The sequence below is a fragment of the Takifugu rubripes genome, chromosome 2, assembly GCF_901000725.2.
Source record: "Takifugu rubripes chromosome 2, fTakRub1.2, whole genome shotgun sequence".
NCBI classification, from domain to species: Eukaryota; Metazoa; Chordata; class Actinopteri; order Tetraodontiformes; family Tetraodontidae; genus Takifugu; species Takifugu rubripes.
Genome location: NC_042286.1, coordinates 5,759,874 through 5,782,622, shown reverse-complemented (window position 1 = coordinate 5,782,622; position 22,749 = coordinate 5,759,874). Strand labels below are relative to the sequence as shown.

Below are 22,749 nucleotides of genomic sequence, written 5' to 3'. Positions count from 1 at the left end.
CTCCCTGAGTTCCCGGTGCAGGATAGCGTTCGGGGGAATGTGAAGTCAGCGCAGCTGTCGTCCTGGCGACGCTTCTCACAAGCCAAGCCAGAGAGCAACTTCCCAACATCGGCACAGCAGCGGTGTGTGTGTGCGTGTGTGTGTGTGTGTGTGCGTGTGTGTTTCTAAAACATGAAGAGGACCTCACACGAAACCGATGCATCCGAAATTCAAAAGCAGGATGGAATATCTGGAATATTTCAGCATCAGTGATTCATTATTGAAGTCCGCCTTTCATGATTTCAGCCACCTGGTCAGAATTGGCACCGAATCGGTTTTTCCAGAGAACAAAAATTGCTGTTTTTTTTCCCCCTCCCAGCGCGGCTGCAGCACAATCTGTTCAGGTTTCTGTTGCAACGAGGAACAAAAGGAATTTTAAAAAAAGAGAGAGAAAGAAATCAAATGCTGATGGTCGACTCATTTGTCTTTCGCACTGATCTAAGAGAGTTGAGGCTGGAACATAAGAGCTATGAGAGGGGAAATGCAAAACACATATCTGGAAATCTAATGTTGTTTCCCATGCACCAAGGTCAGGTCTGGAAAATTCAGTTAACCTACCAACGAAAAGAACCGCCCAGTGTTCAAATTAACCGCTCACATCTGTGCAAACAGGAAGATTGGCAGAAGGAATGCAAATGTATCTGTAGTCAATAAGAGCCAATTTCCACCCCATTTCTCCTGGGCACACATGCACAAACACACCATGTGCAGCCTCAAATCAATAACACAAAAATGAATGTGTGTGTGTGTGTGTGATAATCACTCTGTGAACAATAGAGACAATACGCATATTTTGAACGCCTTGCCATGATACGTTTCACTGTGAAGACATTTTGCACGTGCAACAGGATGCTCCGTTCCATCAAGAGCCTTCGAGATCGCAACCACATCACAACCAACGCAGGAGCTGCTTTTAATCTTATCACACACCGATAGCTTCCTGCTACGCCAAGGTAAAACGTCTCCAACAGCATTCATCGGTGTGTGTTTATGTTACACCAGTTTCCATTTAAAGAGAATCTAAAAAAGTTGTTTGGGTGGAGGACGGCGTGTAATTAAGTTGAGAAGGAACATGTACTCGTGCGCACACGAGTGCTTACAGCTGCACATACCACAGATACAGATGAAGGGGAGGATGGGTGAATCCTTGACGATCCCAAACAATCCTGAGATCACACGTCACGGAAAGGTTTGCAGAACACAGGTTAAAAAAACAACCAAACGGTTCAACGGCGCGTTTAAAGGTCACAGTGTGTGTGCTCAAGCTCAGGCAACAAAGAGGGACTGAGTATATTATGGCTAAACCTCACAAGAGACCATGTGCCAAGGGAACAATATGCCATGCAAATGAAGCTCTCACATATGGTGAGAGTTAAATGAATGCTCAACACACACACACACACACACGCACACACACACGCTTGAAAAATGGGGAGTGTTTCCTCTCATTTCAATGCTAAAGCTGCAAAGCCCTGTAAGAGATGCGGGGGGAAAGGAAATCAGCCGAGGGTAAATGAGGAATGACAAGAAAGGACAGGAGATGATGGGGAACGATGGCTCAAAAAACTAATAAGAGTAACTACCCAAGACTAACTTCTGCTCATTAGTATTCGTATGGATCGGAGGAAACAGCAGTCAGACCTTTATCAAAGACTGCCTGTATACCTCCCACACTGGGTCTCTGTGGTGAGAGCCGCCATGTCTTTTTCATGTCTTCCCACTACGCCATTATCTATTAATCCTCCCACCCAGTGTTAACAGGATACGTTTTTTTAACCGCTGGAAAATAAGACAAAAAACCTGCATCAACCTCTGGACGTGTAGGGAAAGTTAATCGCCCCCTGAAGCCTGCTGGACCTGTCTGGTCGTCAGGTTGTTTTCCTGTCTGACAGAACTCTGACCAAATGATGTTTGGGAACATGTTCTGGGGGATTAACAACCTGTCCCCGGAGCAGTGGGATCAGGGCAGGATAAGGAAAAAGTGCTGGGAAAGGAGAAACTGTGATTTTCTACTATAGTATTTGACTTCCAAATGCAGGGGAAAGGTTTAAACCCTCACAAAACAGAAATTCTTGTTAAAATAAATTAAGCCATCTGCAGAAATCGGATGCAGCCGCTGCTCCATGGGAGGTTAATTTAACATTAACCACCCCCCTATTTCCATAGAGCCGAGAATGTTCCACTGGAATGTTGGCATGGAACTGAAAAGGTACAAGCCAGATTTGGAATGACGATCCTGTGATTTTCCCCAGGGCCACATCTGCCTTGGTTGAACAGGCCGTCTCCTAAAAGCCCGGTCCAGCATTCCTGGAGCATTCCAGCAGCATTTATAAGATCCCCCCCCTGAATACCCCCACATATTCCTCGCAGTGTTTGTACCTCGCCCCTGCCACTCCTGCTGAAAAGCTCCGAGGCCAGAACTGGAGCTGTCCGGAACGTCTGCTGTGAGATTAACCAGAGATACAACACAATCCCCCCTTCCCCGAGGGCAGCACCGGGGGTCACCGTTCATCCTCTCGTATTCATTTGTCATTTATCATCCACTTCATCCTTTTTTCCCTGCCTGTGCGGGGATTTGCTGCTCTCTAACAGAGGCATGCACCCTGTCACACTAACTTCTGGAACAGCTGGAGCTGGGCTGCATGTAGGATGGTGTCCATTATGTGTGTGTCATTGGGCATGCACAGATGAAACATCTGTGCCGAGAGGAGCAATGGGAAATGATGTTCCAAGCACTGAGCCAGGGGTATCTGTCACAATCTGACACATCAGTGCATCAAGAGCGCACGCTCATGCGAGCATGCACGGCCGACGAAGGTACTGTTCGCACATTCCCGCATCTAAACCAAGCAACAGCCCAGTGTCTTTATTACACTCCATAAATCACCCATCTTTTAATTGTCCCTGACGTCCCTGCTCTCTGACAATCTGCTCCTTGACAACCAGCCCATATAAGTGACAAACAGTGCCCTCGACAACCGTCTCCCTGGAAAACTGGGGGGTTTGCCAGGGACCTCCATCCCTCTTTGGGGCAGCTGCTGCCTGGCAAATCCCTGAAAGTTAGATAAGGTGAAGGTGGGCTTGCATCTTCTTATTTAGTCATGATGCTGATTAGCCCCCCCCCCCCCCCCGGGCAACTGCACCATCCCAACAGAGCAGGAAGGGAGCGAGTTAGAGCTGCAGGAGGCCGCAGGGGTGGGAGGGAGAGGTCCAAATTACAGCATTTGCAGCAATAACCACCCTCTTTTTTTGCTGCTGAAACAATGAATCGCGGCCAACCACTTTTCATCGAGACAGCAGCATCAAGGCAAGAATAATGAATCCTTGCGGGGACCTCGGCTCAATAGTTAGAGAAACAAAGCTCACATTGTAATCTCACCCTCTCTCTCTCCTCTCGTGCATTCATCCCGGCGTTAATCCTTCTCACATTTCCCCGACTCTACTGTAGATCATTTATTAGAGGAATAGAATCGGAATTCTGATGGAGATTACTAATCTGGGTCATTCCTTTCTAGTCCCATGTCCAGTCGGCAGCTGGCGGGACAACAAATTGTTTCAAAGCAGATGTTAACAGTCAACAAAACTGCTTCATGCATACGTCAGCTCAGCACGCACACAGTAATGTTCTCATCCAGTTTCCTGTATTAGTATATATTAGAAATAAACACATGTGAGTAATCTAAGAAAGATTAAAGGAGGGGATTCATTTGCTTTCTGGCACACACTCATCTACCCCAAACACTTTAAAGGACTTTCTGCCAAACTGATTTCAGATCAAATCATGTTGAAGGAGTACTGCTTCCTGTCACATGTTCAGGATCTTTATGAAGCCTACAGAAAGAGTGGTATGGATTTTCCATCATCCAGCTCCAAAACTGCAGGCTAACAGGCTTTGGAATCCATCTCTAATTATCTCACACTGTGTGGCTCAGCCTTTGACTTTTCCTGTTCTCCACTCCTATCTCCAGTCGGGGAATTGATTCCTCCTCCAACTGTGTCATGTGATAGCTGGGAGCTCTATACTTCACCACAAGACGATGAAAAAAAACGTCGCCGCAAATTGAAAAATAAGTACAAGACGCTATTGACTATCGCTCCGCAGATCCATAGCCGCTCAACTGGAACTAGCCTGTAGAGGAAAACGGACAGCTGGAAAATACATGAGGTGATGCACTGGAAATTCAAGGCGCCTTGGGGGCTTTGGTGGTAGTGGTGGTGAAGAGGACAATGGATATCAACACAGGTTCCTGTCTGACTGGCGACAGTGCAGAAATGCAGCGTTATGGCTGTGAAAGCGCTGGTGAAAGAGGCCATGAGCATGTGTACACAACTGCATAACAGGAGAAATCCAAAGAAAAAGGAGCAAAAAAATCATTTAAAATGCTACAGATGAGTTCGGAAAGTTCTCTCCCACCTTTCAAAGCAATTCAATACAAATAAAACAAACTAAACCAACAGCAGTGGGGTAAGAACAGACCGTCAAGGAAAAATGTTAATTATTGCTTTAATAAGAGTACAGCTGGCAGGAGAATTAAGTGCACCAGGGAACAAATGTGGTTTGGATTTTAATCCACCGCCAAGACAAAAACAATTCATGTTTTGGTGCCACCTGTGTTCATTGTGAGGATTTCCTTAATGATTTTTTTTTTTCCAATATTCTGGCTGCCCACAGACAAAAACAGTGAATAGTAGTGTCATGTGTCCCTGGGCTGCCTCAACAGCCGGGTGGACAACAGTCAACCAAGAGGCTTCTGTGAAGAACCAACCTGCAAAAACATGACATGTTTTTAAATCAGTGCCTTTTTAATTAACACCTTTGTTTTCAACAAATGCTGCACTGCAAATTGTTATTCTAGCACAGCACCTTAAAGGGGCAGAATTCAGAGTAGCTATTAAAACTGAGAACACTTGAAAGGTGTGGTGCAAATTAGTGATTAAATTATAAATAGGGCTGCAATGTGCTCACATGCCAGCAATCAATGCAATCACCTTTTACAGGTCGATAGTAGGAGGCTTAAGCTAAGATGGCTGATATCAGCTACGGGAGGGGGGGGGGGGGGGGGGGGGGGGGATTAAAGGGCCACACAAACAGATCAGGAGTCCAAATCTCTCCAGAAGTGGCAATCTTTTCCTATCAATGTTGGGTACACGTGCATAAAACACACACCCACGGCATCCAGAAGTACAAAACAAAAGCTGAGAAATGTAAAGACACAGGATAACGCTGATATCAGCCATCTTAGTTTAAAGGTCCAGGGTTCAAAGCAGTAAAAGCCTCAGGCCCTGGATATTTAGGCTGAGAAAAACCTCCACTTGTTAAACCGTCATTTCCCAGGTGAGCGTTCACATTATTTAGCTTTGGTTTATCAGCACCGCTGTACAGTTGCAGTCGCGCTTTTAATTGCTGCCAACATTTCGGGCCATTATGCTTTTGACCTTGTAGGATTTCCTGGCTTGTTGTGTTAAAAATCTCTTAATCCCCTTTTGAAAAACACCAAAAGAGGCAAATTTACTTTGCACCTAAAGTGACTGTTTGAACTGGAGTTTGCAGATGAGGCGATATGCCTTGCATGACAACTCTGCATGGCTAAAAGCACAATTAGTGTGAGATAATGCAGCACTGATGCCAGCTGGTATAGAGGAGAGCATTTCCCAGTAACGGCATTCATTATAACGTGATTATGTGTCCGGCTGCTGACATCAGTGGAAACCGTGCACTTTATACACTTACAATTCATTCACTTTGACAACAGGAGATTGTTGTTGCTGCAAATTGACCACACGGGAGTAAATGCGCGCGAGGGCGAGGCGGATTTGGTAATGTACTTACATACACACCAAAGCATAAACTTCACGTGCGCGGACTCGTGTGTGCATGGCCTGATCTGGGTTCTGATTCGTTATGCTTGGAACGCCCGTTGATGTCCACTTTTCAGCAAGCCCTCATATTCCCTCTGCAGCCCGCTCTTATCTCTCCCTCCTCCTGCTTTGCCAACATTCAAGAAGCAAAATGAGAAAAACACGTTCTCTTCCAAACACTGATTTAATTAGCTGATTTAATTAACTGATTACCAAAACTTCTGTCTCAATGCTCTAAATGCCAGCCAGCATTATTAATCGTTAGAGCAATACTACTGTGCTTCCCGCTCCTCACAGAACCTGCCCTACTTTCACACCACACGCCCAAGTCTGCAACTGCTAGCAGGCACGCTGTGTGATGTACGCATTTGCATGAACGTACACAATGCTCGAACAATTAAGGGAATACTTTGCCCCTTAAAGCTGTATATATGTAGATGACAGAGGACGATGAAGAGGACTGTCATGGGGACAACTAAAAGGTACCGCTGCTGTTCTGAGACAGCACGTGGAAGCGGATGAGCGTGTGTGCATCCAAGACCATATTGTCCTCCTCCCTTCTTCAACAAAAGGAGAGAGGGACCCAGTTAAATTAGCGAGTTTCATTCCATCAATGTTGATTATTATTTCATGAATATGAATATTTGATACCCTACGAGTGTGAGCGTGCATGTGTGAGCGGGTCCTCCTGGGTTTTGTGCATGGGTGTGCACACGTGTGTTTGAGGCTCGGTATGGCAACAGCTGCACCAAGTGTGTGTGCGCGCCAAGACATTAAGTATTAACTGAGCTGGGGTGGGAGGGTTACAGAACCACCGGGTCCTATCTACTATCCCAGCATGCTCCACTGCTCTCCCGTCTCGACTTTCCAGGATAGGAGCCTGGGGAGCTGTCAAGCTGCACTGCTATCCGTGTGCATGTGTGTGTGCATGTGTGTCTGTGTGTCTGAGGACAGGAGCCAACATGCAAAACGCAGATGAGTTAATAATGCTGTTTGAGGACATATATGCGTTCACGGACAGAGAAGTGTGTGTATCGTTTACACATACACTTTTGCCTGACATTTTTATATCTGTCCCCTTATCATGCTCTCTCGTCCTTTTTATTCCAATGGCGAGACATGGAGGACAGAAGACAAGGAGAGCGGTGGGGAGGGAGGCACGACGGTTTGCTTCAAAGAAGCACTGAAAAGAGGCAGACATCAACAGTACAGTTCTCAGCTGCCGTCCATCCCTCCTCTTCCTCACAATCACAGGCTTGTGTACCTGAGCAGCCTCTGCTCCTCTTATCTGGGGCCATCTCTTCTGGTGTGGACCATGTACAACACAAAGCACAGTCAGACATTGGGGAGTTCAGAGGGGCAGTTCAGCAACCCTGACTTTCCCTATTCAACAGTTCTCTCAGCGACTTCATGAGCCGAGACACTAATATAGCAGAGCCTGTGTGCTGCCAGCCTGAAGAACAGCACAGCAGACTGCAACCTGGCAGGCGTATCCATGATGGAGGATAGATTATTTTGGGCTTGCTGCGGTCTCGTGGCCAAGTAGAAAATCACAAATGAAGTTTTGGAAGTAGTATAACTACAACTAACTAGTAGTTCTGGGTAGCAGGACAGTGCACAATAGCCATATAGCAAAGTAAAGTCTAAATGGCCATATGCAAGAGAGGAGACAACTCTGGGAAACTGGCCCCCTCCAGGAAAACACTGACCGACCTAAAACCACACACAGTGTTTACACAACAAGTAGCCACATCATATATTCTAGCCCCCAGGACCTCATGAATGGAAGGACATTAATCCCATCTGGGAGGACAGAAATGTCCTAACAAGGCAACAACACTCAGGCTCAAACACAGATACCACAGCAGAACACAAGGACCTTCAGCTACGAGTTAAAGTTCAACAGTTTTTAATGAATCAGCGCCAGCAAAGAGTAAATCACCGTGGACACAAACTGTGTGTCCATTGTAACTGTGAGACAAAGTGTCAGGCCAGCTGTTCAATTGGCCAACCTGCACCACACAGCTCGCCTCTTGTGACAACAGCTGATTAGTGCCAACAAGAAGAACATGTCAGAAAAAAGGGGCTTACCTGATGGAGAAGGTGGGGACAGGAAGACGCATGAGAGACATGGGAAGGGAGGGGGGAGAGACAGAGAGATTAAGTAATAATACTGATAAGAGGAGAGGAAAACAGGTCCTGATGAATGATTGACACAGTAAACATTACATAACCGTGATATAAGCTGCTGAAATGACAACAGTGTCTCATTCCAGGAATGTAAAAAGTATTTATCTGTCAGATTTTTGAGTGGAAAAAGGAATGAGAAGAGGCCTGTGCCAAGAGACAGAAAGGCCAGCCAGAGGGACAAAATCATCAGTGTGATTCATGGTGCAAGAATGGAGGCAGACAGACTGACAGGAAGAGGTTTGCTTTTGGAGGAAAAGGGATACGAGAGAAATGGACACTGGTCAGGACTGCCACGGTGTCAAAAGCAATACGATTGAGTAACACAAGAGGGGACAATCATGCCTGAGATCTTATTACTAATGAATGAGGGATATGTGCTCAAAGAAGCCGACGCTTGGGGAAGAAAACACAGTGAGGACGTCCCCCTACCCCCCGTCCCCGGAGTCACCAGATGGACAGGAAGAGACAGGAAGAAGCAGAAGACCAATTCCCTCTTTGCTTTTGTCTTCGTCTAGATTTTGTGTTGTAGGGGCCAAGCCTCAGAAACCAATCCAAGCCCCCCCCACACACACACACCCACATGCGCACACACGCACCCTGTCAAGCAGGTACATTCAGATGGAGTCAAACAGCAGGATGGAGGAATAACGGGAGAAGGTGACAAACCGAGTGTGAAAAGAGAAGAGTGAGCGAGATTGTGTGTGTGCCAGTGCCTGAAATAAGTCTGATGGCAGCTGTCAGCTTCTATCTGATGGAGGGCGGAGGAAGAGCAGCAGAGAGAGACAGCAAGGAGGACAAAGAGATGAAGAGATGACAGGGCGAGAACAGGTAAGGATAGAGAGAGACAGATGGAGACAACACGGGGGGGGGGGCACTGCGCAATAAAATGGATACTGTTCTTGAAATAAACCAGAGGCCATGCTATCGGAAACCTCAGCAGAGGTTATCAAGTGACTACAGAAGGTCGGGACATGTCTGATTACTGTGTTGGGTCATTCTGGTTTGTTAAGCAGGCGGCAGGGGACAGCCTGTCAATCATTAAAAAAGGACAAGAAACAAACCGATAATCTTTGCTGAGTGCAGTAACCTGGATTATGTGTTGCTCTCAACTTGATTTTGTCTATAAAAATCACACCAGGACCTCATGATCCAATTTCAGAATTAGGCTTTTTGATCGGTAATCTGTGTGCAGACACACATTAGCTCCAATAATTATTCCTACATTGTTCATGCAGTTATTACTGAGGGAATATTCCACTACTCTATAAAATTAATTCTTGAATATTGAATATCCTGTGATTTAGTTTTCTACTTTCTACTAATTTCTTCCAGTTTTTAAATTAAGTAAAGTTAGATGAAATTCCTCTTTCAGTCGAGTACAGTGGAAAGAAAATTGAGCAGGCACTTTAACAGAGGAGAGGGTTTTAAACTAATGCAAGGTGACAACGGAATAAGCAATTATGAGACCATATTTAAAAAGGTATAATCAGCGTTTTAATCCTGATTTTATCTCCAGGTGCTGCATGTGTGAACTCAGGTTACCTGGATTTTCTTCCCCAGGTAAACCTCATGTGAGTATAGCAGAAGATGACAAACTCCTGAAGGTGAAGAGTGTGACATTTACAGAACAAAATGTCTTCTAGACAGACACACAACCATCGGACACACAGCCATTTCCCACCCAAACCAGCTTCCTAATCTGACTCAAGGAACATCTGGGAGAGGGTCATATTTGGAATTCCTCCAATTTAAAAGCCAATTGTTGGTCATCTGATTTGATCTTGAATTAACAATTTTGGGCTTGAATTAACTTAATTATCATGATGCACCCATTCAAAGAAAGTGCCAACTGTTAAACAGCTGGATCCTCTCTCAGCCCAAAGGCTTCTTCAGCCCTGTCTGGTTGCACATGTTTCCACTGATGCACGTTTATTTCCTACAATTTCTCACATGTGACCTTCTGTGACCTGAAGCTTCCTCTCTACTCTGGTTCCATCATTATCCATATTATGGAAAGGCCACTCAATTACCTACTGCGAGCGAAGCCTCGATTAAGGGCCAGAAGATCCAAAACAGTGTGACGACTGAGCTACGTTTGAATGCTGTGAAATATGAATTGTGCTGAATACAGTCCAAATAATACTTTATGAAAAAATTATCACCAATTCAGCCAAGACTTCAGCCCGTTCGACATTAAATGTTTAAGGGCACTGATAGAAGTGGAAGCCCAGGTTGATGATTGAAAAGAATTGATTGCCTGCGTTTTGAAGTCGGGGGTGGGTTGACATTAAAGGCATTGTAATGACCCCCCCCCCCCAACACACACTTGAAATACTTCAGACAGGCTCCGAAGGGTCGGAACAGCATGCCCAACCTTTTCACCCCAACACACACACACACACACACAATCCCAAAACGCCAGAAGGGCTGACCTCTTTATGCCCATTAACATTCCTTCGGAGGAGGAGGGGAAACAGATTCCTTCTCTTCACCTTTTTGGCCTGATGTCGATTTTCCCTACCTTTCTGCCGACTCTTGTACGCGCAGGTTTGCCGACCTAAACAAAACGATCTCTCCTAACATTTTTCTCCTTTGCCAAACACTCCCTCTCCGTTCACATTGGACCAGGGTTAGCATCAATCATCAAATCAACATGACCAAAGGTTACAGTGTGCATCTTATCTGCACAATAAGTGAAGTGTACATTACACATAAGATGAACAAAGTTGGACGATTATCCATCTTCCCGTTGTTCGGAATGCCGCTGACACAAGACTCCAGCCCACAATATGTTGATCGGAAAGGGGGCGGTCAAAAAGATGCATAATCGACAACTACTGTTGAGGAGGAGAACATGCTCGCTAGCTATTTGTTTTTCCTCCGAATTCCGATGAGACGCCGAAGTCCTCTTTTCAGCATAGCACGTTTAAGCTGTGCATGCATGTCACAGCATGATGACCAATTGTTTCGTTAAGCAACCTTCACCTTCTCGGCGTTATTAAGCCCCGTGACTCATGTCTGTCTCCACACCTGCTTTCTGAAATCTTTTTGTGGTTGGAAGGCATAGGCAAGTCGCTGCATGTGTGTGTCTGTGGCGCGAACATGTTTCCCAATTAACACGTGTGAACAGACTCCAGAAGCCCTCTTCTGTGAACCACATATGTAAACAAGATGCATTGACACACACACACACACACACACACACAGGGTTTGCTCCTCGCAACCATTTTCTTCCAAAAATACATCACAACGCTGCCAAACATTAATTATTGTTTGACTGCAACAGCCCTAATAAAAGGTAGAGACAATTAAAATTAAAGAGGCAGACCATATCTAAGACCTTGCTAAATTAGGGAAAATTGTAAAAGGATATTTTTGCAAAACTATACAAATGTGAGCAACAGTGGTGCTGTATTAAGCTGGTCATGATAAATACAGCTAACAAAAAAACAGCAATAGAGGGGAAAAGTGATGAAAGGCACCCTGGGCAACACACCTGATAGCAGGATGCAGCCATTCAGGTACACAAGGCCACACAACTGCAGCGAAAAAAGAGTCACACAGAGGTGAACGAGAAAATGATGTGTGCGTGTGTAGTTGAGAAGGGAAACGATGGCAATTCCCAAAGACCTGAAAACGGGCTCGCCAGCCACCTTAAAATACAGGAGGAGACGGAAAATGTCAGCGAGCACAAAGGAGGTGAAAATTCATGGGATGAGATTTAGAGATACCGGCGAGTGGGAGCACACACGCACACACACACACACACACACCCCCCCCACACACACACACACACACACACACACACAGGTGCAGTGATGGATTACGGGAAGGAACAGGCCTCGACACCCCTTTGCACTGATAGATCAAGTGAAAGGAATGACGGAAACGCGAGACAAAAGATAGCAAGCTGGGGAAAATGGGGAAGGGATTGTGTGCGAGGAATCTGAACACACCTAAAAAAAAACAAAAACAAGAGCAACTCGGCCACTAATGTGCAGCCATAACTGCGTCCCCTCTTTTGCTTTTGTGGCTGGAGATTCCCTGCGGTCAAGAGCAGATCCTCTTTCTCTCTGATGTCCTCTTTTCATCCACTTGTTCCCTCCTTTTTTATAAACTCCCTCCTTGTACCCTCCCTCTCTTTTAGCGCGCCGCTGAATGGCCCTCTCTTTCTGATGAGTGACTGATGAATGAAGTGGCGCTTTGAAGTCAAGAGTCACGGCGAGGCCGGTCGAGCGTGAAGCCGCGTCGGACAAAAGATGGCAGGGAGGGAAAGGGAGGAAGGAAGGGAGGGAGGAGGAAGAGGAGAGCGGGTATATTCAACAAGGGGGAAACGTCAAGCAGTGAACATCCATAAAGTCAGCGAGGGACTGAGGCTGAATGCGTGTGGCAGAAGAGTGCGAGGGGGAAAGCGAGCTCTCGGTTTTTGCATGAGCGCCTCGGGGTATTTGCATTGTGGAGCTCAACACGCAAAAAGGCCACGAGCACGCAAGCGGAAAATAACCCAAGTCATGATGGAGTGACGTTTTTCTGGAACAGGCCTTCTGGACTGCAGGGACGAGAAGAAAGTCTTTTTAAATGCATCTGTTCACTTCCTGTTATTGCCATGGATGCACAGAAGCCCACGGTTCAGAGGAAGGAACTTCTGGCTACTCTTTACAGTTGCCAGAAAACTGCATGGTAGCGTTTTTGAAGATTCTGGCAGTGTAACGGCATCTCGCAGCGGGGCGCTTATGGCTCATTAAGGGCTTTTTTTAGGAAACAAAACTTCCAAAGCACATACCCTGACACTTTTGGCTTCTTTTGGGGAAACTTTTGGATGGGGACGTTTTTGCTATAGTCTGACAATCATAATTTGGAGGCCGGGTGGTCCCACAGATTACCTTTGTAACATCTGAGCTGCTGCTTGGCGGGACCCCGAATTACTGATTCACGAGGAAACTTCCGAGCGGGATACGGGTTCAACGGGTCTCCCAGCAAACTTTGTTGTTGTGGTTGCAGCTTACATTTTGAAGTGTTTTGGTTTCTTTTATTTACACAATCCTGAGCTTGTCTTTGCTTCAGTTTGATGTTTTTTTTCCTTCTTTCTACACAATCACAGCACCTCAATGCCCACACAGATTATGGATATTGTGTAAATGCCAGAGTGCTGCTCAACAAAAACAGACATAACTTGCTTTACAGTGACAAATTGACCTCTTAAAGTTTCTTACTGCAGTATAAAGGTTGTTGGTGGGCCTGCACACCGTGCACGAGAGCTATTTCTGTGTGCAGGAGTGACATTTACAGTGGGGAAAATGAAATTTAGATTCCATCAGTCGCTGTTGTGGTTTGACTCGTTCACTAATTAAAAGCACACAGTAGTAACAATGTGGCGACAGGCAGAACATGAAAAGTACAATGTTGAAATATCACAGGTTACTGAAATGATGTCATTTAACCATCACCACCAGGTTTGTTGGCGAGCTTACAATTACTGTCAAAAGAAAAAAGAGTCAAAACTCACACTGGGTCCATAAGAAATATTTGGCTAGCAATTACATTTATGCTGGTCTACAAAAACCCACAATCTGCTTTAATCAAAAGATAAAGAAGCTTCAAAAAGGGCCGTCTACACTGGCGCTACCTTTATAATTCTGACTTCGCCGTAAAAGGCGGCTTCTCTGCGTTGCAATTCCCCACGGTTTGAGAGAACACTGCACACCTCTTGTGCTGTGGTTTTCACAATCTCACATCACATCAGATCACTTGCTGATAAAAGCCCTTGCTCACAGATCATTTCCTCTCTCTGAAGGAAGCCAACATGCTCCGAGGCCCCAGAAGAAGCACAGGGCGTTGGTGCAAATAAGGACGAAGCGGCGCAGCTTTTGTTGACAGGAGCGCAAGCGAGAAACGGGAGACGGGAGGAAGGCTAAGAGAGTAGAGAGCTGAAGGGTTCCACAGAGGATGAGACAGAGCAGAAAGACAAAGAGATGAAGGCAAACTAAGAATAGCACAAGTGGATTAACTTTAATGCTGACCTGCAGCAAATGTGGACATCTGAAGTGAACTACGCCACATTCAGGTAGCTGGAAAACCCCACAAGCTGAAAGTGGTGTCAGCTGTGTGATTAATATGACCCAACAGGCTCAAGTCGTGCCAATTAAAAGCCTTAAAGTTCAACTAAAATAGATTTGCTTTTGAATGGAAACTGACAAACATACATGAAAACAAAAGAACTCTGTGAGAAATAAGAGAGCAGCGCTCAAGTACTTAAATGCAAACACGCCGTCATTAAAGTCACCGCCATAAGCCCATTAGCATGCAGACTCCTGAACACTGCACCCATTAAACCAGGTTCACCAGCGAACGTCTATAAATGTAAACAAAAATGGGGCACTCGGTCGGGGAAAACGCTGATCTCTGAAGGAGCGACTCAGACAATCCAAGAAAAAGGCATCTCTGTGCTTTTTGTTTTTCTGTGAATGGTGTCAGCACATTAGTTCATCACATCCACTCACAAAGGATTGAGACACAATACAATCATTCAATCAGTAAATGAGTTAAAGTTACTCTGTGTCAGTCCAAATAGGAGACAGCCCCAGCAAGTTAGAACTCCTCCCCCTAATTCAAACAGGCAGCATGGGATTTGCATTTTTCCCACAATTCAATTAACACGCCTGTCAGCTCCTGGTCCCCATTCACATGTGTTTTCTGCCCATCTTTCCAACTCACACCCAATACAGAATACAGACCGGTTGAACGAGTAATTGAAAATATGATTTTAAATATGTTACGTATGAAACGATATAATACAGCGACGGATCATTTCAGTGGGTTGAGTCTGAGATTAGAAGCTCTCATGAACCATCCTGCCTGGACTTGTAACATTCGGGGACACATGAAAAGACGGTAACAGTCCTGTTCTGTCTCAGAAGACGGAAGGAGACAAGATGGAGGGTGGCGTCAAAGAGCAGGGCACCATGGGGTACGATCGTTAGACGGTCAGCACAGACACCGGGTGAGACGGACAACCTGGATTTAGAAAGTAGGAACTGGGCTTGGCCGCATAAACGCCAGCTTTGCCGTGGGGCTGGCTAATGACTTTAGCTAGCCTTTTGGTCTAGTTAATAGCCTGTAATCCCATTCTAACAGACGGCATACCCAAGCGCTACTCATTAACTATTACAGAAATTCCCCCTAATCGGTCAGCCCCATTCAGTTAGCACGGGTAATGCTACAAGCTAATCGATAGAGTGTAATCCTGTTGGCATAGCCGCTCCAGCGTACCACCCTCATTACCCGTCGTAGACATGTCTGTCTAATCATTTGCAGCGTGGTAATTTATCCACAGGGCAGCAGAATCGCTTTGGTGGTGGCAGCAGCGATGGTTGCGGGGGGGTTAACGTGTGACGGCACATAGCAGAGGGCAGGAGAGCGTGACACAGATTCACAGAGGCTGCGTAATGATGAAGACAGACATCACTCGTCCCCTCCCTTCCAACGCTTTCTCCCCGCCGCCGGTGAGCGCAGAGCCGCTCAGATTGCACGTCTGTCATTCAGGTTTCAATCAATTAGAAACCCTTTGTCAATCCATAATGGCCAATCAATGATGAAGGCTTGAAGAACTACTAAAAGAGACGGTAATCAGCAGTCAGGCAGCAGCCTCTCCTTGTCCCGTCTTCACAGCGTGGTGAAGTAAAACACTGGGGGCAAATCAATGGAGGCAGCAGCCTTAACTCAACTTGACCAGGGGGTTTTTCCACACTGGCCAGCTTCAGTCGGCCTCAAAGCAAATGCTTCCAACCATACATGAGGATGTGTTTTCCTTATAAACCGCTGTTACCCAACACTGTTAATAAGAGCGCTCTGCAACCCTGAGTGGCACGACAGCTGTGTGTTGCAAAATGGCTGCCGAGGGTCGCGGTGGCGGGGAGTCACACTAAATCCCTGTGTATGTGTAGCGAGAGGCCCCCTCAGAGATATCCCACTGAGCTGCAGTCTCTGGACTGCGAGCTGCCAGACGTTATTGTTCGTCATAACGGCTCATGGCTGAACCTAAGGTGAACTCTTGTAGTGGAGGGGATTCATAGATGTAGTCAAGAGAGGCCTGTCACCACTCCCAGCAAGCTACAGCGGGAGAAAAAACACACGCCGGCCGTTTCTCAGCCTCTGAGGTGCTCGATTGTTTGTGCGTTCGACATCCATCCACGATAGCGAGAACAAAAATGAATGAACGACTGTGTTAGCTGTAGACCTGGGGAGTGAATCACAATAACGAAGTGTTCTTTTCATTCTGGAAACAAAATAAAAAGACATGAAAAGGGCCCGTTTGTGATGACTTACTTTTTTTCCCAAAAGTCTGAACGTGCTGAACTGGCGCCAAGTCATTCGGCACGTTTGCTAACCTTTTGCTAACTATTCAGGTGCAGCGCAGACTTCATTAAATCACTGCTCACAGCACCCAATCAGAGCTGTGATAGCAGACCCAGGTCAGTCAAGGTGAAGAGAGGAAAGCCAGCAGCGAGGGGGAAATGTGGCTGGAGGGATATGGGAATGCTGGAATGTGGTGTATTCGCAGGATGAGCGCCACATAACCGGCTTTGGAGCGCCCGGCCGGCAGCTCTTAAACCTGGTTAATCTGATTGGATTAACACCAACCTGCCTGGCAAGACTTGCATAAATGCACAAACAACACACAGACACACATTTGTACTGCACGCCAATCAGCCCTCAGTCAGAGTTCAGAATTCTGGGTAGTGCTGGTTGGCTGGATGAGGGAGCCATGCTGGGTTAGACCATGCACACGCATCCAGTCAGGAAACACACACACACACACACACACACACACTCTAATGATTTGTGCTGTGAATCTGAAGCAGAACCATTGAAAGAATAGTACAGCCCATGCTTGACAACCATGCTAATTGACGCAACCCCTCCCCAATAATGAAACTCAACATCTCGCCCCTCCATCTTTTATCTTTTCAATCACTCCCTGGCCGCTCTCCTTTTAGACCACACTCGTCTCCTCCTCTTCCCCATGCTTTTCTTCATCTCTGCCTGCACCCCCAAGTCATACATGTAATCATTCATTAGATCTGAGGCAGTTGTCCATTAGGCCAAGCTGCCATTTTGGAAATTGCAGCAAATCTTCCATGAAAAGACATTTCCTCTAATGTGGTAGTCACACTCAGGAAAAGAGAGGAAGTGAGAGAGTGGGAGGAGGCAGAGGAGGATAGAGATGGAGATGGAGGAAAGATGAACAGGCAGAGAAGAGTGAAGGAGAGACATCGCCCCCCCCCCCCACCCCTCAGTCATAAAGCCACCAAGCAGAAAGGAAGCCTGCTGTGTGATTAGAGAGTGACACCATCATGGGAAGAAGGGAGGAAAATGATGGAAGCAGAGGGAGGGAAAGTGTTTCCGTGGAAAGCGAAGGGGGTGTGGAGGAGGCAGGGAGGGGTGAAATGGAGAGAGAAGACAGGGAATGATTCCAGAGGGCCGCCGCGGATGCAGTAAAATTAGCCCCCATCACTCCGCTAACTAAGATGCTGTGTGACGCGCTCAGATTAAAAATGGGCACGCGGTCAGTAGCCGTGCGTGCTCGCCACACACGCGACAGATGGCATCTCCATCTGAAAGTGTAGTTCTAATTTCAGTTAAGTGGTAGGAACCTCCTTAACCAATTAGAAGCTCCCAGGCCTGCTCCCACCGCACACTCGTTAAACTGCGCTCGCCGTTGTGTGTTTTATCTGTGCTCCCCGTGGGATTAGTGGAGTAAATCAAAACTGATATAGAGGGCGGGAAAAGACAACTCCGCTGGCTGCCTGCTCGACGCTTCGGCTTCCTACGCCGACGTCTCCGTGGCTCATCTCGATCCCATCTCACCGCCCAGCAAACGCACACCCGTCGCTCTCTCTTCATCTCTCTGCTCCCTTCACCAGGCTGAACCTAAGCCATGGCAGCGCTCCGTCCTTCGTTTTCAGACTATAATACACTGGATCTGGAAAGGCACCTCTTTTCAGCCACTTTCCTCAAAGTCCTGAAGTCTGGTTGCCCTTTCTGAACTGAAAATGAATTTAAAAATCTGCACTGATGCATAGCCTTCAACTGCACCCATGAATAATCTAAAGAGGACAAAGGCCCTGGCAAATTAATAGAAGTAAGAAACTATTTCACCATTTCTGGAACATTTTTAAAGCAAATCGCTTAAATGTCAGACCGGCTATTTCTCTTAAATGCCAGCCACTCGACAGTAGGTGATTAATTTGTGGGTATAATTTGCAGAAACTCTCAGGCTATGTCTTCACGCAAGTGTTAACATTTCCAACCAAGTTCGTCCACCGTCCCCACATACAGACAGAAGTGCACATCACGTGCTCATTCCCCATGCATAAAGAATATGGGGAAAACGGTGGCTAAAAGCAGCGCTTTGTTGCCTTTGCTCTTCTCTCCTACTTTTTGTTTCAATATCTGAACTCACTCCCCCGACAACTCTCGCCCGTTTCGGGCTCTAGCCATGTAAGTACGTGACATGCCAGACACAGCAAATTATAGAAAGAGATAACTTATCTACGCCGCTCTGACAACAGCCAGAGCGGATCAGACAACTATGTGCGTGACACCGTGCTGAGGAATCCCTCACCGCTGCTGTGGGAAGACAGATGATCCCTTTCACGCCGGCCCTGGCCTCTGCACCACCCTGACGCTGGCTCCACATCTACATAAACAAGCATTACTACCCTGACACGGAAGGGCCAAAGGAGAGGGGGAAACACCGTTACAAATGCGTAAAAACAAGAGAGCGGGACAGGTCAGAAAATTGAACACTTCACACTCCAGTTCCTTTCCTTGTCCACGTGGAGCTGTGTGTAATATGCGCAGCATTGTTTTGCTTCAGAGGTTGTTATTGCTCAAAGTCCCTCGATCCTGCTGTCAGGAGTGATACAATAGTCAACTACTGCAGAGGAGCATCTGTGATCTCTGTTCTGTAGCTAGGTACGCCTGCTGCTCTGGCCTCTTTAGGTCCACACAATCATATAACAGGCACCCATGCAAGAAAGAGCGCACACAAAGCGACAATAACCTGTTTATTAGCATCCTCGGTGATATTCTCGGCTCACAATGCAAAATGGCCGCACGCATTATCACCTCTGACCGGGGGGGAGTCCACAGGAGCCAGGGCAGACGGCAGCAGCAAATACCACTTCTAGTGTGCCCCAGTGGTAATAATCACCCGGATTAGAGCGGAGCCAAACCCCCGCGGGGTCCCCCCTCCACCGGCCCATCCCAGACTGCAGCTCTGATCCCCAGATTGAGCGGCGCTGGGAAGCAGAGCAGCGGCCCCGACCTCGCCTCTGCCAGACAGACTGGCCAGAAGGCAAAAAAAAGACTAAAAACTCGTATTCCCAATTCCCCCCCCCCCCCCTTTAACCACAAGGGTGCAGTGAAACGGAAGGTGATCCAGCCATCAATACGTCTATGTGACGAGGAGCGGCGCGGGAGAAATGGGTTCTAACTTAATAAGGATGCACACTGTGTCTGGGAAACTCGCAGCTGGCGTGATGAATTATCACTCAGTGGAAACATCACCTGGATGGATCACACTCCCCGGCCTCCCACTCTTGCAGCGGAACCTCAGCGAGACTCCGCAGACGGGCGTCTGATGCTGCCACTTATCAACAATTGGCAGGAGCACCAAACCCCTGTGGTATCCGTGACGGCGCGGTGTGGAGGTGTCTGTCATTTGTCTGAATGCATCCATTAACAACGCACACGATCCGCAGCATCGGCGGACCGTGACGCCGTCCCACCCAAGCGAGCGAGCGAGATCTTTGCTTGGAGATAACAATGGCAGGAGACTGTTCCCACCCTGGTCTGACTGACTGGGAACTCCAATCCAAGTCGCCTCCGTCCTGGTGTGGATCACTGCTGCTTATGAATTATCTCTTAATTGGATTTATGGAACAGTTTGACATTTTGTGGAAAGAAAGGAGGGGTTCGGCTCTATTATTAGATAAGGCCTTCTGATCAGGGGGCCAAGCCTTTTAAAAAAGAAAAAGCATTGGAAAAAGTATAGGAAAATCACAAGAAAGTCATTTAGATGTATGCAGTTTGAATAAGCGGCGTCAGGTTGTGTTTTAATCACAGCACATATACGATAATAATTATTAATGAACTAAATTGAACTGAAATTTAGAGGGAGTTGTAATTTTAATCGTTCGTTTCTTGCACCTTCGCGCTAAAATGATTATTTTTTAAAAGCCCAACGAGGGGTTACCTCAGGTTTTTCTGCTTGCTCTCCTTCTTATTCAGGACCCCCGGCACGCAGTTGGTGAGCTCGGTCCAGTCGGCGTGCAAGCCGCAGCTCCAGCCGGTGGAGAACCGAGAGAAGAGCCAGGTCTCCTTGCGGTTCGGTCGGTAGCACGTACACTTCTTCTGACCCGGTCTGCAGTCGCAGGGGACCTCCAGGCGGACATTCTGAACCAGGTGCCTCCCGAAGGTAGTGCCACCGGTTTTCTGGATGTGCAAAAACACGATCACGTCCTCCCCTTTGATTTGGAAGTCGATGGTCCTCTCGAGGTCCCTCACGGGGAAGAAGTATTTCTTCACGTAGTGGGGGTCCGGAGTCGGGAAGATGTCCCCCTCGTCTTCCTCCGTGAAATAACCGTGCGGGGAGCTGAAACTAATCACCCCGGGAGCCACGTACTGATAAAGAATCAGCATGAAACACACGGATCCGACGACGATCAACAAGAATTTGCTGCTCCTCTCGACCATGTTCCTTCCAAGTGCGGTTCCTGCAGTACGCTACCATTTCCCAGTCAAGCCCACAGCAGGGAGCAGGGCGCTCGGCTTCTGCATTCTCGCTCTCCCCCGCCAAGAAGGACTCGTTTTCGGGGCTCAAGAGTGATTCATTCCGCTTGGAGACGGCAGGCGATGTTGGTTCATTGCTCGCGGGCACTGTTTAACACAACCAAAGGCGCATTTTAAGTCACGGGGAGCTCCCTACACCCGCCGTGCACTTTATTTTGGTTGGCCGTCCACACTACACGCTCCCCGCCGCACCACGGAGTAATGTACCCAGGATGCAGCGCGAATTTACCTTTTCAATACCCCCCCCCCCTTCTCAAGAATCTAATGAAAGGGGGGTCGATTTAATTTATTGGTTGACGTCCGACGCTCACGTCACTCGCCGGTGGCCAATAGAATGAGAGTAAACAGCGCCGACGGGAAAATGCACGATAAATCTCAAGACATTAAAGCTCGAAAGTGCCATTTAATTACTAGTCTGGTCAAAATGGCAGAGGAATTAGCACAAATGTGCTTATGATGGTTGCTGTTCCAGCTAAATTGTTTACAATACCGCGGCAAACTTTGGCCTTGGCTTAACGCAACCAACAAGGTATTTAATTAAAACTAGTAGGTAATTCATAAACTCCATCCTCTGCATTTTAATCATACCAACGAGTTTTTAAAAAGAGAGAGAAAAGGGGGTTGTACCGCTCCCAGCTCGATCCGTCACAGTAAAGCTCAAATGTCCGACAACCGTCAAATCAACCGGCCCGTGTTCACGTTGCTTCTCGCGTTGGTACCGCTGGTCGTCAGCACTGAGTCCTGGTGCTGCTCCTCTCCTTCGAGCAATCTGTCAGGTGTGTTGCTGTAATTCCCACGGGTGAGTACTGTCGAACATGTGTTGACTAATCACATACACGAGTAGATAAAGACAGAAATGAGCTCCTTGTTGCTACCCAGACCCACTCAGGTTGTGACAGATGCTGGGATTTTTGCTTGTGTGTTTGTTTGTTGTGACCTTTGCCCCAGCCTTTACTTGGCTTTTCCCCTTCATTTAATATATTTTCCCCCACGTTTGCTCTTGTGATGGAAGGGGATATTCCTGAATCGCACACGTTCTGTCAGTAAAAGCCCAGTCAACAGGTCCGGTGGGGGGGTTGGGTGTAAAACCTGCAGGTGTTTCTGGATGATGGGAAACGGCGTTGGAGATGAGGGTGTTTTTCCGCTTTAGGCAGTTGTGTTGAAGATTGTGTGATGTGCGCTTCAGCCAGTCTGTAACGGACTCTGTTCTTATCCTCAGCTTCAGCCTGATTTCCCACCTGGTTGGAGACCCTGGGCGAGCACTGTGCCAGCCTCCATCCTGAAATCTGCTGTAATTCTCATTTATCTCAGGAAGACCAGGCGTTCACCCTTGCACACGATCAAACAGTTTTTAGCTCCTGAAATTCCTTCTTTTATGGCCTTTTTCTCTCTGAGGCTTTAAGTCTTCTCATAAGTCGGGGATAAGCAATCGTTCAGTTCAATAATTCGTAAATCACTGGAGCTATATGCTTACTATTTATCTATGGTAATAGATCCATTTCTACTTTTTAATGTTTTTAAACAAGTTAAACAAGTTAGACAGTATTCCCAGATGTTTGATTTCTGACTTAATTTATTAACCAAAGGTGTTAGGTTGAGTTTCAATTTCCTGAGAACGACTAAATTCCTTTAAGAAGTGTTTTCAGAGAAACGAGTAACTCGAGAGAGATTTTTTTTTTTTTTTTTTTTTTTTTTTGGACCTTGGCTTTGTGGAACTTTCTGAATTTTTTATTTTAACAACATGCAAACTGTCCCTGCTGGTGCTCCCAGATGTGTTTTTTTTTTTGGTATTTCCCATGCATACTT

General features: G+C 46.8%; 1 protein-coding gene across 2 annotated transcripts in view; it reads right to left on the bottom strand.

The window, feature by feature from the left end:
- The window catches only part of hs6st1a (heparan sulfate 6-O-sulfotransferase 1a), a 38,127-nt gene extending 16,987 nt beyond the window's left edge, over nucleotides 1–21,140 (bottom strand). For both annotated transcript variants that reach the window (XM_011618888.2, XM_011618891.2), the window contains exon 1: nucleotides 20,348–21,140. In XM_011618888.2, coding sequence (XP_011617190.1) covers nucleotides 20,348–20,847 — 500 coding nt within the window. In that variant the 5' untranslated portion in view covers nucleotides 20,848–21,140. The remainder of the gene's footprint in view (nucleotides 1–20,347) is intronic.
- Between the last annotated feature and the right edge of the window lie 1,609 nt (nucleotides 21,141–22,749).